The sequence below is a fragment of the Nyctibius grandis genome, chromosome 7 (genome assembly GCF_013368605.1).
Source record: "Nyctibius grandis isolate bNycGra1 chromosome 7, bNycGra1.pri, whole genome shotgun sequence".
In the NCBI taxonomy this organism is placed as follows: domain Eukaryota; kingdom Metazoa; phylum Chordata; class Aves; order Nyctibiiformes; family Nyctibiidae; genus Nyctibius; species Nyctibius grandis.
Window position 1 is genome coordinate 18,691,392 of NC_090664.1, and position 17,068 is coordinate 18,708,459.

Sequence of the window (17,068 nt, forward strand, 5' to 3'; positions counted from 1 at the left end):
ATTGTGACAGGATACATCTGTATCTCAGAAAACTGTCTTAACAGGCTGCTACCCTGTATAGCATTACAGCATTATTCTATTCTCAAAAATACTTCACAGTGTATGAATTCACATATATCAAGTAATCATAAAGAAGTCTAAATTACATATGCCCAGAATAGTGAGCAAAAAACCTGTCTGTGGATTTATTTATTTATTACCTTTTTTTTCTATTAACTTTCTACTGAGGTCCCAATTTAGCAGCTAGTCTGTGTTCATCAGTGACCCATCTGCTGCCAAAAGCCACTGGTGGTTTCTAAGGGTGCAGGAGCCATCCCACACCCCTCTGCTATACAGCTAATGGATGTGTAGCAAGTGTCTGCTAGCAAGGTGCTGTGGTGTATTACACATGGAAATTTAGGAGCAGCTCAATACTATAGGAGTATAGTCCAGCTTTTATTGCTGAAACACTTTGAAACTTCTCTTTTGCTTCCAATAAGTGTTTTTAATGGGTCAATAATGTTACATTATTAGCAGAAATTACTTTTTGGAAGAAGCCTGAAGAGGGAAGAGGCAAATAATTCACAAATTTAGAGCTTGGATTTAGTCTCCTTGTTGGCTGTGTTACTGCAAACATAAAACATTTGCAGCACACTTTTGCTGGGTCATTCTCACACAGCCCATATTATATTCAATTTCGCTCATTTTATTTTCTCTCTTTTCCACTAAGGTGCAAGTCCTGCCTTCGCCACTTCCTCGTCCTCCCTTCAGTGCCCTAGGAGAAAGCTCTGGCTTTGGCAGTGGTGGGGACTGGTTACCAGCCCTGGCTGGGGGTGCACGTTGCTGCCCTCGTGGGCTCTCCCCTCTGTTTTTTGTAAGGAGCTGGGTTTGAACACACTGCCCGTTTTCCCCCACAAACAGTAGGTTACACTTTCAAAGCAACTCGTGTTTTTTACTTCCCATCCTCTTTGCCATCTGTCTGTAGATCTTAGTTCGCAGTCTGTTAGGATTTGCCGATAAAGGTTTTATTAGGATTTATTTAATGAGATTTTCAATCTTCCACTCTTTAATCCACGTTGGAAAAAAATATTAAATAGTGACAATCCATAGTTGCCATGTAACTAAATCACATTCACTTAACCCAGGAAAGAATGATTTCCTAAAGAACTTCTTTCTGTCTCACAAGAGCTTAGTAGTTGTCTTGTTTATTATCTTGCTGTGGTTAAAATTGCCGCAGTACGGGGGAAAAGAAAAGAAAAAAAAAAATTGTTCATGCAGTTGTTTGTGCGGCTTGCCCTAGATATTATCGTTATCATTTTTAAATCTTTTTTTTTGTTTTGTTTTTTTTTCTAATGAGCAGAAGCAACTGTGAAAGGAGAAATGCTGAAAACAAACTACAACTATAAATAAAATTAATTCTTTTCATGCGATGCAAGTCAAGGGGAAAACCTAGCTCAATATGCTCTGGCTTCTTGACACTCAAGGTGTGATCAGAGATTACTTCTCATCCACAGGAGAGTGGGAAGCAAGTTAATTAAAATTTTCCACCCTTTCACTGAATGAAATGTCTCCCGGTTTGAGACGCATTATTTGAACACTTCTTTTTCAATAGAGCTCTGGCACGTACTTTCTGCTTCTGCTGGTGTTCAAATCCAGTATTTGCTAGCTAGAAAGAGCATTGCAATTTCATCTTATGAAACTATATGTTTCTAATTTTATTTCCATTGTCTCAAATAATAGTAGATAAAATAATTATTGTATTAAATATAAAATGAATACAAGATGACTCTTTTCCTCTACACCCATCCCCCAGTGTATTGTTTGTTCAGAAGCATTTTTGCTTTGGAAACATTTAATATTACACCAGTTAAAGGTCTCTATAACCGTGACTCCTGCTGGCACACAAATTCCAGTCGTGGGGTGAATGGAATTTCATCGTGATGATTCAGGAGGGGGATGGAGAAGTCATCTCTTGTGGTCTTAGAGAAAGCTTCAGTTATCTGTATTTGCAAGTAAGGAGCTCGAAGCCCATATGAATTATGCCTGTTTATTCAGGAGTGACTCCTTTCTTGTCTATCATCTTCAAATGCAGCCAATTATTAGGAGTAGTTATTCCCTCAGGCAGCTGGGGAAGAGGTGTGGTGTCTGACTCCAGCAAAGCCTCATGCAGAGTCAGTGAGAGCTTGTTAAAGAGCATGTGGAGCTCGGAGGAGATGTGCACCTCTGCATAATGTACATGCTTCCTTCCTCCAGACAGCCTGACATGCAGATTGTGGTGTCAGGTACCAGCATATGTGAAAAATAAGAGGTCACCTTTTTGTAGCAGTTGTACAGCACCCTTTCAAGAGAGTTTTTACATTTCCAGATTTTTTTTTATTTTTCTTTAAGCTTAATTGACTTTAATCTTGTATTTAATTTCTGATAACTTTACACTTTTGAATGTGCTTTACCTGCTCTTTTCCCTTCTGCCTGTTGGGATTGTGAACTACAACATCATCTGCTGCAGACGATGCTTAATCCTGACAAGCCAGACAGGTCCAAAGCCAGCCGTGTCTCACCACTCAGAGCCTGCAGGGACAGTGGGCTGTGGCAGGAGTGACGGCGCATCCCTGAAACAATTTGGCTTCTGCAGCAGCCAGATGAGCTCTGCGTGGTATTGATGTTCTTCCACATTGCCGTAATCTCCCTGTGATTTTTGACGTTTGTTGCACATCCTGATGCAAGGAGAAAGTTCTCCTTGCTAATCACCAACCTTAGGCAGTGAATTCAAAATAGAAATCCTCTTTGCAACATAAGACGTTGCTTGGGGCACAAACAAGGTCTGCCCAGGCAGTCTTTCCTGACCTGCTAGTCTTCCATCTTCTAAATGAGTGAGCTCCTTCTGGTTTTTCCTCTACAAATGCTGTTTGACAGAAGGAATGTTTTGGTCAGATGCTTTTACGTGCCCTTCCAGGTCCCAGGCGGGCTTGCTATTGCAGATGCTTTGACCTTATTCTCAATGCTCATGTTGCATATTTTCATCTTTATTTTTGGAAGATGTTGACCAATCTCATAAATCTCAGTGTTATTAATCTGTTTTCCTGAGACATTAGCTCTTGAAGGCATCTAGATATGTCATTGTGTTTGCATTACCCTTGGACACTCTGTTTTAAAAACTGGGAAGAGGGCAGAAATATCCATCTTACAGTGGGTATAAAGAGCGGGAAGGGCAAGGAGACAAAAGGGAGTCTGAGGAGACTGGCTCTGCCATGGTCACAGCTGTATGAACGCTTCAGAGGCCACATGGTATTTCTCCCCTCTTACAGGGCATCTCTTTCCTCTCCTGGAATTAGCAATTCTGGTCTGTACAGGGTGATGTTGTGAAGGAGCCATATCTCTGTAAGTCCCTGAAAGCCTCTGCACAGAAATCAGAATTTTCATTAGCAGAGTGTTCTCCTGCGTGCACATTCTGGGGTAGAGTTTTCATTCTCCTTTTTAAGCAGGAGTGATACAGCTTCTTCAGCTATTTGCATTTGTAGTCATGTTCAGGCTTTTAATAGGTATAGTCAGGCAGTCATTCAGTTATGAAGATATCAAGTGACCTAAATTATATTTGTTAGAAGAAAGGAATAGCTGAGATTGGCATTCACTAAAATACCTTGAAATAACTACAGTAGGATTTGGATTAGTTCTGATCAAATGACTATTTTATTACTGTGGAATAAATGGATTTTTTTGGAGCTGCAAAACTATTTTGCCTTACCTCAGTGCTGCGAATTGGCAGTTAAAACTCCTTGTGTGCACATGAAACCAGTGTAAGTGCCTGAGCTTTTTGGCAAATATAATTGTTATTCCACTGGAATATAGTTATATTTGTAGAGACTAGTAGTTACCATTTGCCTGCTTTGTGTTTATTAAAATTAAAAACTAGTAAATATGCTCTAGCATCTATTTGTTAAATTACTGGAAGTCTTGGCAATTAGACACCTCAGTGGAGCAATCTCTGTTGAAATCGCCAGTGGTTCTTTCTGTGCGAATTACAGGGTGCGCCATGTAGTAGGAAGAGAATTAGCAAGGCTCTGCTGGGTAGATCTGCGGCTGGAGCCAGACTTCTGCGCTGACAGGCGATGCTTTTGGTCTCGCCCACAGATTTCCTGATTCAAAATGACAAGGAAGTGATGCATATTTGGGGGTGATAAAAGGAATAGATCAGTACTTACATTTTATTTTTGTTGTTGTTGGCTATTTTGCTCTTGATCCATCATGGCAGAGTAACCCAACTGATTTCAGTACAGATCTTCAGGATTTACTCTAGCCTAGACAAGCACAGAATCCAGGCAAAGCAATGTTGTCATTTTTTGACGACTTTAATATCTTTTTGCTTGGGAGTAGATAATTATTAAAATACAATGAATTTGTCCTGCTCAGATGTGGAATAATCTAAAGCTAGATGCATGACTCAGGCAGTGTAAAAACAAGATCACAGATGTTTACCATTGTAAACAAATTCATTTAGCAGTTTGGGATGTACGAGCAATCAGTCTGTGTCTCATGTTTTCAAATGTTTCCCTCCCTGCCTAGCTGAACATACAAAATGACCCACTTGAGTACAAACCCCTTTCTCTCTCCCAGAAAACCCACAAACGTATTTTTTCTTGGGTTTTGTTTTTTTTTTTGTGTCAAACTGAATGTCACACTCCAAGTGATGACGCTAACTGTTGATTTTTCTTTCCTAGGGAGTTGAAGTGCAGACAGATTACGTTCCGCTGCTGAATTCCCTTGCCGTGTACGGCTGGCAGCTGACGTGCGTGCTTCCTACTCCGATTGTGAAGACAAACAGGTAGGGAGGGGGTGGATGCTGCCTTTCGGCCAGGGAAGTCACTGTACGAGCATCACAGTCCACACAAGCAATTCTCTGTGCAGTTAGCATGGATTTCCTTGCGTGCGTGCAGTAGCTGCCCTTGCAAACCCTGCTGCAGCTGTTCCCTGGGTTTTCTGAGCATCGCAAGCCGCATGTGGCAAGAAGCACGTGTCTGGCAGACAAAATACTGCAAGGTGGCAGTGTGGTTTCTGCATGAATTTTCTGGGTATTGTCTGTGCCTCTCTGTAGACTCCTCAATTGTAAAATTCCTGCTCTGGATCTCCCCGTAACTCCTCTTAGAGCAAAGACAAAACGTGTGATAACATTTGGAGTGAGATGTTGCCTATCTGAAGAAAAGTCATTTTATTCTTAATCAATGTCTGTCTAATGCTGCTGATAAACACAGTCTCGCTGAGCAGAACCATGTGCGGTTGGTGTATCATTACTCCAGTAGCCTTGTTTGCATATATAATCATTCGGTGGTCTACTTTGCTATTATTAATATTCTGCGTTTTTAAATGTAAATGCAAATCACTTAAAAATACTCCTCATAACTGTGGTGAGGAGTTATCATCTCACTTGTTAATCATGAAGATGGCGCTTTCTGAATTTTTACTGGTCAGGAATATATTTAGATATATATACCAAAAAAATCAGGCATGATTTTTTATCTTAAAAAAGTAAAAATATGCCCAGCTCTTTATGAGATCTAGATGCAGACTACTCCTACACATAAAAACCTAAAAAGCAAAGGCCATCTGTGCTGGGGGAAAAACAGTATTTAATTTTTTCATATAGGTTTAAATATAGGAATGAATAGAAAAATCACAATTATGATTTGTAAGCCCTGTCTCTTAAAGGTATATATGGTTTTCTTTCTCTTCTAACTTTCTGTATCCCATTTATAACTTCAGTAACACAGGTCAGGTTGACGGTGCAGAAGGGTACACTTGGTTGTGCCTCCTGCTGTGCTGCAGACTTGTAGGGAGCACCCAGCCCCATTCCGGATCGGTGCCCCGGGGGGGAGGGAGCACTCCGGTGTCTCTGAGACACTGCTGCACACAGCCACCGGGGCACTTGGCTTTCTTGCTTCCTGTTCCAAACAGTTTATCCTGTGTTCACACGCTAATGCTAAAACATTCAGCAAAACTATGTCACAGGCTGACAGGCTCTATCAGGCTGAACAGTTTCTCTTTTTTCCCCCTAAAATACCAGGCTGCTCAAAGACACTGGGGACAGGCAATGTTTAGGTCATTCTTCATTTTGTTCTTCTTTGACCTGCAGAAATAAATGACTGAGATGGATTTGCACTTTGAATGATGTGGGATGTGAATTTAATTCATTCTCAGGAGTGTGCATTTGTTTCTTTCCAGGGAGGGGAATTTATCTACAAAGCAAATTGTATTTCTTCAGAGACCTTCTTTGCCCCAGAAAGCAAAGAAGAAAGAATCTAAGGTAAATAACCTTGAGTTCCTGGTTTCTTTGTTTTTTGTTGGTAGTATTTTAATATTGTAAGTCATTTCCCATATTCAACGTTTCTGTGATACAGTAGCAAGAGACAAGGAATTGAACTGTTCAAATGAAAGAAAAGAATGCTTAAATGATGTGAAAGCTCATATTTAATTCTCTGTTAAACTCACAGCAGCAGAAGAGTCGTAGATTTCTCTTTACATAAATCAGCCATAAACCTCCATATGTGACCTAAAATTCTCTGCTCGTGTTCACTGCCTGCAAGGTGGAACCAATACTATTTTCTCTCACCCATTGCCTGTCTTTTCTGTTTAAATTGCTCTCTCTTTCTTGCTGTGTGTTTTGGTAGAGCCTAGCACAATGTAGGCCTGATCTCATCTGGCGTTGCTATCTATTGTGTGAATGTTAATGAATTCTGCTAGAATTTAACCAAAAAAAGCCTCCCGAATCCAGCTAAATTATCTGAGAATGTAGCTGACAGCTAACGATGTATGTATGTAGATACATGTATGTATTCCCATTTCCATTTTTAAATGTGTAGCTGTGGGAACCCCTGCCCAAACCTGTCACGCCATACAGCTGAGAGGGAAATACAAGGATTGGTTTAAACTGGAAACTGGGAAAGTGTTGACGTTCCTACAGTACTTGAATTTGCCTTCCCCTTTCAGTATGCAAGGGATCATAGAATGGTTTGGGTTGGAGGGGACCTTAGAGATCATCTAGTTCCAACCCCCCTGCCATGGGCAGGGACACCTTTCCTCTAGACCAAGTTGCTCAAAGCCCCATCCAACCTGGCCTTAAATACTGCCAGGGAGGGGGCAGCCACAACCTCTCTGGGCAACCTGTTCCAGTGTCTCACCACCCTCACAGGAAAGAATTTCTTCCTAATATCTAATCTAAATCTACCCTCTTTCAGTTTAAAAGCATTACCCCTTGTCCTGTCACTACTTGCCCTTGTAAAAAGTCCCCCTCCAGCTTTCCTGTAGGCCCCCTTCAGGTACTGGAAGGCTGCTATAAGGTCTCCCCGGAGCCTTCTCTTCTTCAGGCTGAAGAGCCCCAACTCTTTCAGCCTGTCTTCATAGGAGAGGTGCTCCAGCCCTCTGATCATCTTCGTGGCCCTCCTCTGGACTCGTTCCAACAGTTCCATGTCCTTCTTATGTTGGGGGCCCCAGAGCTGAACGCAGTACTCCAGGTGGGGTCTCACAAGAGCGGAGTAAAGGGGCAGAATCACCTCCCTCAACCTGCTGACCACGCTTCTTTTGATGCAGCCCAGGATACAACTGGCCTTCTGGGCTGCAAGTGCACATTGCCAGCTCATGTTGAGTTTCTCATCAACCATCAGCCCCAAGTCCTTCTCCTCAGGTCTGCTCTCAATCCATTCCCCGCCCAGCCTGTATTTGTGCTTGGGATTGCCCCGACCCGCATGTAGGACCTTGCACTTGGCCTTGTTGAACTTCATGCAGTTCGCACAGGCCCAGCTCTCAAGTCTGTCAAGGTCCCTCTGGATCCCATCCCTTCCCTCCAGCGTGTTGACCACATCACACAGCTTGGTGTCATCGGCAAACTGGGTGAGGGCGCACTCAATCCCACTGTCCGTGTCGCCGACAAAGATGTTAAACCGGTCCCAATACTGACCCCTGAGGAACGCCACTCGTCACTGGTGTCCACTTGGACATTGAGCCATTGAGTGCGACCATCCAGCTAATTCCTTATCCACTGAGTGGTCCATCCATCAAGTCCATGTCTCTCCAATTTAGAGACAAGGATGTCATGCGGGACAGTGTCACATGCTTTGCACAAGTCCAGGTAGATGACATCAGTTGCTCTTTCCCTATCCACCAGCGCTGTAACCCCATTGTAGAAGGCCACCAAATTTGTCAGACATGATTTGCCCTTGGTGAAGCCATGTTGGCTGTCACCAATCACCTCCTTGATTTCCGTGTGCCTCAGTATAGTTTCCAAGAGGATCTGCTCCATGATCTTGCCAGGTACAGAGGTGAGACTGACTGGCCTGTAGTTCCCCGGATCCTCCTTTTTCCCTTCTTGAAGATGGGGGTTATGTTTCCCCTTTTCCAGTCGGCAGGATCGGAAAAGCCAGGTGAAGTATGGAAAAGCTCTCTGAAACCACATGATTAAAAGGTTGCTAATTAATCCAGCCTCATTTTTATTCTAGCTCTGTGCGCTTATGTGAGTGCTGGCTAGCCAAATGTCACCTGAGGGAGTGGTGCGCTCGAGGCCCTGCAGAAGCTGAGCTAGAGCAGGAGATTGGAAACACTAAGCTGAGCTGAGCACGAGGAGCATTTTACCCCACATTTTAGATAATTACAGATTGTTTTCATCTATAAAGCCCTCACTGGTTTGGAGCCTGGTTCTGTGAAAGTCATCTTTTAGATACAGTGGAGACTAGGAGAGTGTTTGAACTGACTGAAGTAGGAGAGAACTGCTGGGAGCATGACTCTGATACAGGATTTACCCTCTCTCATGAGCGAAGCTGGAGCCCAGAGTCTTCTGTGAACGTGTTACAAAGCCCATCTTGTTTTTTCTCTTTGTTTTCAGGTGATTAAAGGGATCTTGGGATGAGGGTTGGAGTGCCTGTACTTGGTCATTCTTTTCCTATGACTGTGTGTGGTTTTAATGGAAGGGTGGGAACCTATAAGTGATTGTATGTCTTCAAACAGAGAAATTAGTATGATACTGATTTCTTGTATTATAATAACAAATGCATACCATCCAGATGAATCAAAACTTTGTTTAAAATTTTTCATTCAGGGATATAAAAACTTATTTAACAATGTCTAGTTGACAAAACAAAGGATTTACTCGTTGACAGTATTAAATATACAGACATGTTTGAGGGCCAAAATCACTACAGCACATTTTCATACCAAAGGTCAAGGAAAAATGGGGTACATTGATTATAGTCATATGAAGAAATGTAAGACTGGTTCAACATCTGTAAGTGGTTGTTGTGAGTCACATCAAAGATGCCAAACCTATCATTTGATTACGTTGTTGAATATTCTGCACATAAAACATCCCAGGCTCTCAGGGGTTTTTTTACTTGTGGTACAGAATGTCTAAAATGTTTATAGATAACCCCTCGGAGGAGGGAAATAGGCCGATAAGATTAAAAGGACATTGCAGTGTTGGAAACTGATCTGTCCTGTCTATGCACACCAACCAACTGCTGTTCAGTTTAGCTGGCTAAACATGCAAGGAGTGGTACAACTTATTTTTCTCTTCAGTAAGACAGAAGTAATCTTATTAGTGCAATATTCAGTCAGTGCTGAGGTAATAGTGTTCATTCACTTTATACAAAAGTGATGCTTATTTCAGCAGAAACTGGCTGTATGCGTTTTTGTGAAATACAGTATAAATACCTGACTAAGTGTACAAACGTTTGGACATACACACAGAGTCTCCTACGGTTTGATCTTTGTCACATTTAGGGCCCTGATCTTACCTTCCATCAAAGAGAGCTTTGAGTTAATGGGGAGCTGTGGGTGCCCAGCACTTCTGCAAATCAAAGAGGAAAACATTCAGGTGTCTCTGAATTTTAAACAGTTGAGCTCTAGAACTCAGATGTTATCCTTCCTCTTTTAAATTGTAATGATATTTAAGTGAAAGATAACTTCCTCTAAGTAAAACCAAGAAGAATCTTGTGAAAGACATTACTCCCCACCCCCCCCCCTTTTTTTTTTTACATTAAGTTCTGGCTAGCAGAAGAGCATTGCTCCATCTTTGTAATCTAATAAACGTAATAGGTTTTGAATGGCTTTTTGATTAAGGAATAAATAGCTAGATCAAAACTTTATGAACACAAGTCCTTCTTTTGACAAACTTCAGCACAGACCTGATTGCACTGGATAAAATGGCTTTTGGACCACAGCTGAATTTGCTGAATGTCCTGATGAGATTCTTTACGCCATCCAAGCATCGCCTCCTAACCCATCTCTGAGTTTCCATCAGCGTGGACACCGCTGACGAAATGGTTGTGCACGTTCACATGTACTTAGCAAACTTGTGTAGGATGGCTCAGTAGTGGCTTGGAACATGGTCTGGCTTTCCTTGGGAAGGTCCATTTATTTTTGGACAAATGAAGCAGATATATTAGTGGTTTATTTGTCAGCCTTTATGTATGTTATACCTGTGGGGTCAGTATTTCAAGGTAGTGCTAGTTCCCCCCCCCTTTTTTTTTTAAATAGTAGTTAAAACAGTTCTTCTGAAATGGTGGCTGTGGTAAGTCTGTGGCAAGTGCCACAAGAGGCAGCCTCATGCTTTCTCATCAAAACACATTCATACAAATGGTTCAGAATATTTTACTGTTTGGGTATAGTCTTGGGTATGGTGTTAGTTCTGCTGCTGACCTGGTGAAAAACATTGGCATAACGCCATAGGATTGCTTCCTGCGTCTGCACTTGTGCAGCTTTGCATGTTCTTGCTTTCCACACAGTGCAGGTTGTCTGCCAGGGTGCTGTAGGCCTCAACGGTGACACAGCGTGTGGAGAGGAACCCAGTAGGCATGTGAAAGAGCAGAAGCAGAATGCATCACAGTCTCTTTTCTCTGTGTAATAGATGTATACGTGTAGGCACAAATGATCTTAAGCCATCTGATTTAGTTGTGCAATTTTTTTTAATCTTACGTCTTTTTGGTCAAACTAGTCTTTGAATTGAAACTACATAATAAAAACATTTCTACTCAAGAAAGTAAATGTCCATGGGAGATTGTCTCTAATGGTCTTTAACATTTGGATCTCTTATTTGTAGTTTCACTGGAGGTTCTCCAAAGACGACATGCACAACAAACAAACGAAGAAATCCACAAAGGCTAAACTGAGTACTAGGGAGAAGCAAATGGCAGAGGAGAAGCAGGAATTTGAAGTCACAGAGAACACAAGAAACCTAGAAGCACAGATCTCCACAGCAGCCAAGCCTGATCCAGAACAGCAGCTGGATGATGTCATAGACTTGGGAGATGAGGTAGCTGGGACCGACGACACAGGTACCCATCACGATGGGGCATCAGAAGAAACGTGTCCTGCCAGTTACGATACTGACGACAATGACGCGCACGTCTGCCTCAGCCAGAGTACGCCTGGCCGCTGTGCGGATCAGGTAACGGAGGGGGGAGACTCTGCTCCAGTATCGGACGGCTGCAGTGGCAGCGATGGGGCAGGGCTGGACGTGGAATGCTCCTGTGAATAAGACCTATGTTTCAGGAATCCTGTGAGTTGCTGGTACTTTGCCAAGACAAAAGAACAGATTTTGCTAATCGCCATCACTAACTCCATTGCTCAATTCAGTGTTTCTTTGGCATTGTATTTTGCTCCTTAGCACACCAGTATCTCGTTGTTTTAAGTAAATACAGGGCCCGGGCTTTTTAACCCACAGAAATTAATTGCAAAATTCCGTCCACTGTACAGAGTGGGAAGTGCCCTACACTATCTCCTAGAGCTATGCTTTAAATTAAAAAGTAGGGACAGAAAATGTACTCGGGTTTTCCTGTGACTGACTAGGTTTGTATCTAGGTCAGGGCAAACAATTTTACTCTCTAACTTGTCCGCGTATCTTTGCTCGAGAAGTTATTGTGCCATATGTTATTTTGTCATTAAGCTTGTAGCGTCATGAAAATGGTATTTGGGCTTGAACAGGCTGAAATTGGAAAGCTTAGGTAAGATGGCTGTTATCTGTATTTATCTCAAATAGCATACTTACTGATGATACTCTCTTCTGAATTTTATTAACTCTTGCAGATCTTCAAGCAATGAGCAAATCGTGTGCCTGTTTTAGGCACACTGGGTAAACAAACCCCATGGTAAATTTGTGTGAGGCAGATGATTCCAATATAAAATGCCATTTCCTATTTGCTCAATGTTTATGTTCTCCTTGCCAATCAACAGTTCCTCAATAGTTGGGGGGGTGCTTCAGAAGATAGAAAAACAGGAAACAAAAAAGCAGGTGAAATGTACGTCTTGCAGTGGCTACCTTCACTACATTGGAATTAGATGTTACCTCCTGACCCTTCCAGGTGATTCTGTACCACTTCGTCACTGTTACCAAATATGTTGTGGGAAAGAACTGAAATTGTACACTGGGGTCAATGGCCAACAAATGTCACTAAATGACCTTACAAAATGCAAGTACCTTAATAGAGGGTTTTTTTAATACAAGTAACCGTATTTTGGGACTGATACCGAACAGAATTCTCTAAAATGACCAACATTTTTTTGTTTAGTGCTACATCAAAATATTTATAAGTGAATGTACACATGTAATATAGTTTCAGTGCCAATGTTCTCCAAGTACTTCAGTATTCTTAAAGATGTAGGAAGTAGTAGTTTCTCTCTTCTTAATCGCCTACATCCCTATTTGGAAGTGGCCAAGTAATCTGGGAACAAGGTGAGAAGTACATTCTGAATTCCCCTGCTTTTGTTTTTCTAAAGCAAGAGCTCCGTAAGCGTTTTGCTCTTTTTGTCCTTGACTGATTTCTGCCTGATAATTTTCCTTAGTCTTCATATCAAACTGCTGCACAAAGAACTATGTGCTGTAGCAGATGCGCATCTAGAGTGGTTCAAAAGCATCTTCCATGCCTAAAGATTACAGAGTTGGCAGAACATTACAGAGAAGGGAAAAATCGTACCACTTTGACTATTCATCTAATTGGGACAACAGCACTCAAGTTTAAACCATTCGATTCCACACACACAAAGCACAGTGGTATTCTTTTCACTGATATAAAGAGATTTTTATATTGAATTCAGTGGTTTAACCTCAGGACTATAAGTAACTTCAATTTCTGGTGGTATTTTTCAATTATTTCATTCTGTTTCTTGGTATTAGACTGGAGTTCCAATAGCCTTAAAAATAGGTTGTTTCAGTTCTACTTAAATACAAGGTCTCTGCTCTGTACAGTTTTAAGTACCTGTTTGCAAATTTTATTAGCATAAGATCCTTCTACTGATGGTTTCTATTTCAAAGACTAGCTTTGTATTAATCTTGTTTAAAAATATACTGTATTTAATGTACATTTTACTAGTAGAAAGTGTTGCGGTAGAAAGAACTCTCCAAATACTTTTGAACAGAAAGCGTTTCTTGGATTGCCGTTTGACCTTGTTTAACTGGATCCCAACTGCTTACAAAACTAAAGAGAAATAAAGGTCATGAGGAGATTTCTTATTTGTGGTACTTGCACAACTGCCAATAATTTGTCCCCAAAAGCAGGAACTCAGGGTCTCTAAGTGGTGACGAAGGGAAGCTCCTTCCTACTGAATTAGCAGTAGTTACTAGTGCTAGAGAACTGCTGCTTGGTTTTGCATCACCAGTCTGACAGAGCATGTGAGGGTCTATGAGGAAGTTGCGCTTGTTTAAGTTGAAAGCTTGATTTAAAACTTTGTTCCTGTAAATGCCAGAGCAGCTTAGGGTTGGGAAGATTTGAAGAGAACAGTCATGTTTTTTTCACTGTAAAAAGGGCAAATGGTTTTGGTTTTATAGTCACATAATCAATTCCAACTTGTGACTTTGAATTACTCTTGTGTTAGTTCAGCTGTCTGGAGTTGTGCGCGCTTTCACCGTGCCCCTGTCTCAGGTAACCCAAGAGAGCTTAAGTCACCTCGTAGATGGATGATACAGACAGGATGAGGGCTGGGGAAGGCAGGCTTGGGGTACAGCAGCCAGGCTCCGCAGCTGTCATATGCAATTCATCTCAGCTGTCTTTGCCATTTTGGGCTGGAAAAAGCAAGACCACCAGAGTGGCCAAGGAAGTGAAAGAAAGTGGTCGTCACCTTATTTGAAGCCTGCACGGAGAAGAGGAAGGGCTGGGCCAGAGCTTAACTCCCGTATCTGAAAACCTGACCAACGCGGGGAAATACGCCAACAGTGGAGAGACTGTATGTGGGAGAAGCTGAAATGGGAGTTTGGCCGCAGAGGTACGGCCTTGATATTCAGCTGGTGGGGAGAGTGCAGGACTCCATACTGACTTCTCACGGCTACCCCAGCTCCATAGCAGGGTTTGTCACCCCCAGCAGAAGGTGGAGAAGCCAGACCCTTTCCTTTCCCACAGAGAGCCACCATTTTAAGCCCAATCTATTTTTTTCCCCCAAACTAGGCAGAATGACCGAGTAAGGACACAAGTAATCTTACCGTGCCGCTCTTGGAAGGGAAGGAGATGCCAGCGAGTATTGCCAGCTTGCTTAGGGCAGGAGCTGATGGGTTGTGCTACCACATGTTACTGATGCCAGCTGGTGACAGAAGCACAACAGCACATGCAAGTGGCATCTGGGTGTATTTTAACCTGAACCCGTCCTTGTTAGACCAACAAAACTCACGTGTGTAGGCCAGTCCCCTGTTTTTGAGGGAGGAGCATGTGGGCTACTCTGACAGGCAGAGGAGTTACACGTGCTGGTGTGTAGAGCAGGTGGTCAGCTGAACAAGACAACTGTCATTAAACAGGATGAGTTCAAAGGAGAAAATCCAGCTCAGAGAAGTAAGGAAGTGTCAAAGGCTGAAGGAAGATGGCAAAGAGAGGTGGCTGAATTAAATGGAGGATAGAAAAGGGGGTTTATATTGAATCAAACAGCGGGGGGTGGGGATAGGGGGGGAAGAACTAAGATGGGTAGGAAGTCCAAAATGTTGAAGCATCCTAATTAAAATAGTTTAAGTAGAATTTAGGAGGGGTTAAACACACAAACGATTTGACTGACATTTCATCTTGCATAATTTCTTTTGATTATTTGATCTGTGCACTTAAAAATAGGATCACTGAAATAGCTCAAAGTAGCTTTAACATACGCATGGAAATGAAGCTAAGTAGAAAACAATGTATTTTTTTTTTCCTAATTTGGCTCCTCTATCAGCCTCAGTTTCTGAGGTGAGCAGAGGACGGGCTCTGCAGTTGGATACCCTGCTTTCGCTTTGTAGTTGCTGTGACTATGTACATTTGCCTCAGGGAGCCAATTACAGGGCAGAAATAAAGCACAATCAGCTTTTCATGCAGGAATTTCATCCTCCCAGAACTGAACTAATTTCTTGCTGATAAATGCTTCTCAAAAGTACGAGGAACGCTGGCTAACAACCACGCACCTCTGAACTAAGAGTTGTAGATGCAATTCATGTCTCCAAGGCTGGTAGTGGAGATGTGCTTCTGGTTTTAAAAGCGGATGCTTGCCACAGCCTCCCTCCCCAGAAGGGTGCCCGTGGTGCTGACTGTGGCGGTTGGCTCTAATCAGGACCTTACCCATACACTGAAGGGGGGGCTAAGGCTTTGTGATTTCAGTGCTTTCTGCTACTCACTCTAAAAGCACCCAACTAACCAAAAGGATGGAATGATAACTGAGCAGCCACTCTTTCTCCAGTTAATGAATGCAAATCCTATAGGAATACTTCATAGTCGTTGGACCAGACGAGCACACAGCAAACTGGTAAAATAAATGTCCCAGGAAGAAGATTCGATCTAGTAAGGCTGTAACACCAGGTAACTCACAAACCACACGTATCTCCTCATATTTTTTTTGGAAAAAAAAAAAAAAAAGTCTACTTTTTCTCCTTAAGTCGCTCCTTAGCTGATGACACAAAGACAAGAGGAATAAACATTTTTTCTAAGATTACATGTTATGATGATTCAACAATGTGATGAGAATATTTCTCCAACTCAGATGCTGAACAGCAGGGGCTGCTCTCTGGTCCTGACAGTGGAGGCTAAGATCAAGTTTATTTAATTATTTGTAGAGCTAGGTTAATTTTCCTGGATTAGTCTTATCTTCAATTGTGGTGGAGGCAGATCCAATAACAGACTTTAAGGTGAAACTGATGTTTCACTACAAGACCACTAAACTCCAGAAAGAAGAGACTTCCCAAAGATTCTTAAGTGTCAACAGGAAGAGGCTGTGGAGGAAGGGGCTGTTGACAACTTTCCTGGCTCAGAAATGGCGTTTATTACCACTGTCTGTGTTACAGAACGGAGGGGTTCTGTGTCCTGTGGCAGGAGAACTGTGCAAGGTAAGAAAGAACTTCTTGGTAACAGTGACTGATGTCACTGGTATTTTGGGTGGGGGGGTATGGAATTGGTTTTTTATCATTTCCATCTTTTGGTGCTGAGAGTGTTTTTAACACTATGCTTCAAGCGGGTGAGCCCATACAATGAGAGAGCCGTGTCCTTGCCCCACAGCGCTCAGTCTGAGTGTAACAGGGGATGACAGAAAGAGGTTAGAGGGAACGAGGATGGTGACAGAAGCAAAGGGGTTTGAAATGCCTTTTGTTAAACAGACATTTTGGTGCAAGTCTGAGGCGTGGTTTGTGAAAGAGATGTCATATGGGCTGAAGAAAGCATGTGCATTAAGGGAAAAAAGGGTAAACCAGTTTGTACTCCACTTAATGATTTAGAAGTCCTAAGGAAAACAACATTTAAAGGCTTCTCAGAATCTTTTTGTCATTACGCTGTCAAAACATGCAGGAGCCTAGTACATGGTTTTTATTTTAGGGCACCAGTGCTTCCCAATAGCAATTTATTGCACATTTCTAGAAAAAAAAAACCACAAACAAACAAACAAAACCTGTTTCCTTCGAGCATCAAGCTCTGACATGTCAATTGCGATCTTTGTGAACACAAATCCCCCCTTGGTTTTATTTTTTGTGACAAGCACGCTGTCCTATTTACGTTCTAGAATGAATGAACAAGGACCCATTCCTCGAAGTAGGGGTACTCAGAAAGAATCTTTCCCCAATTTGAGTAGGAGGGAATCTGATGCGACATCCCCTCTGGGTCTGCAGGGGCTGCTGAGGAGG

The 17,068-nt window shown here is 42.2% G+C and overlaps 1 protein-coding gene across 1 annotated transcript in view; it reads left to right on the forward strand.

Annotated features, from left to right (window-relative positions):
• RFTN1 (raftlin, lipid raft linker 1) overlaps positions 1-13,440 on the forward strand; it is a 113,142-nt gene extending 99,702 nt beyond the window's left edge. The window contains exons 8-10 of the mRNA XM_068404971.1: positions 4,695-4,798; positions 6,193-6,274; positions 11,057-13,440. Of these exons, the coding sequence (XP_068261072.1) occupies positions 4,695-4,798; positions 6,193-6,274; positions 11,057-11,494 (624 nt within the window). The 3' untranslated portion in view covers positions 11,495-13,440. The remainder of the gene's footprint in view (positions 1-4,694; positions 4,799-6,192; positions 6,275-11,056) is intronic.
• The last annotated feature ends 3,628 nt before the right edge of the window (positions 13,441-17,068 follow it).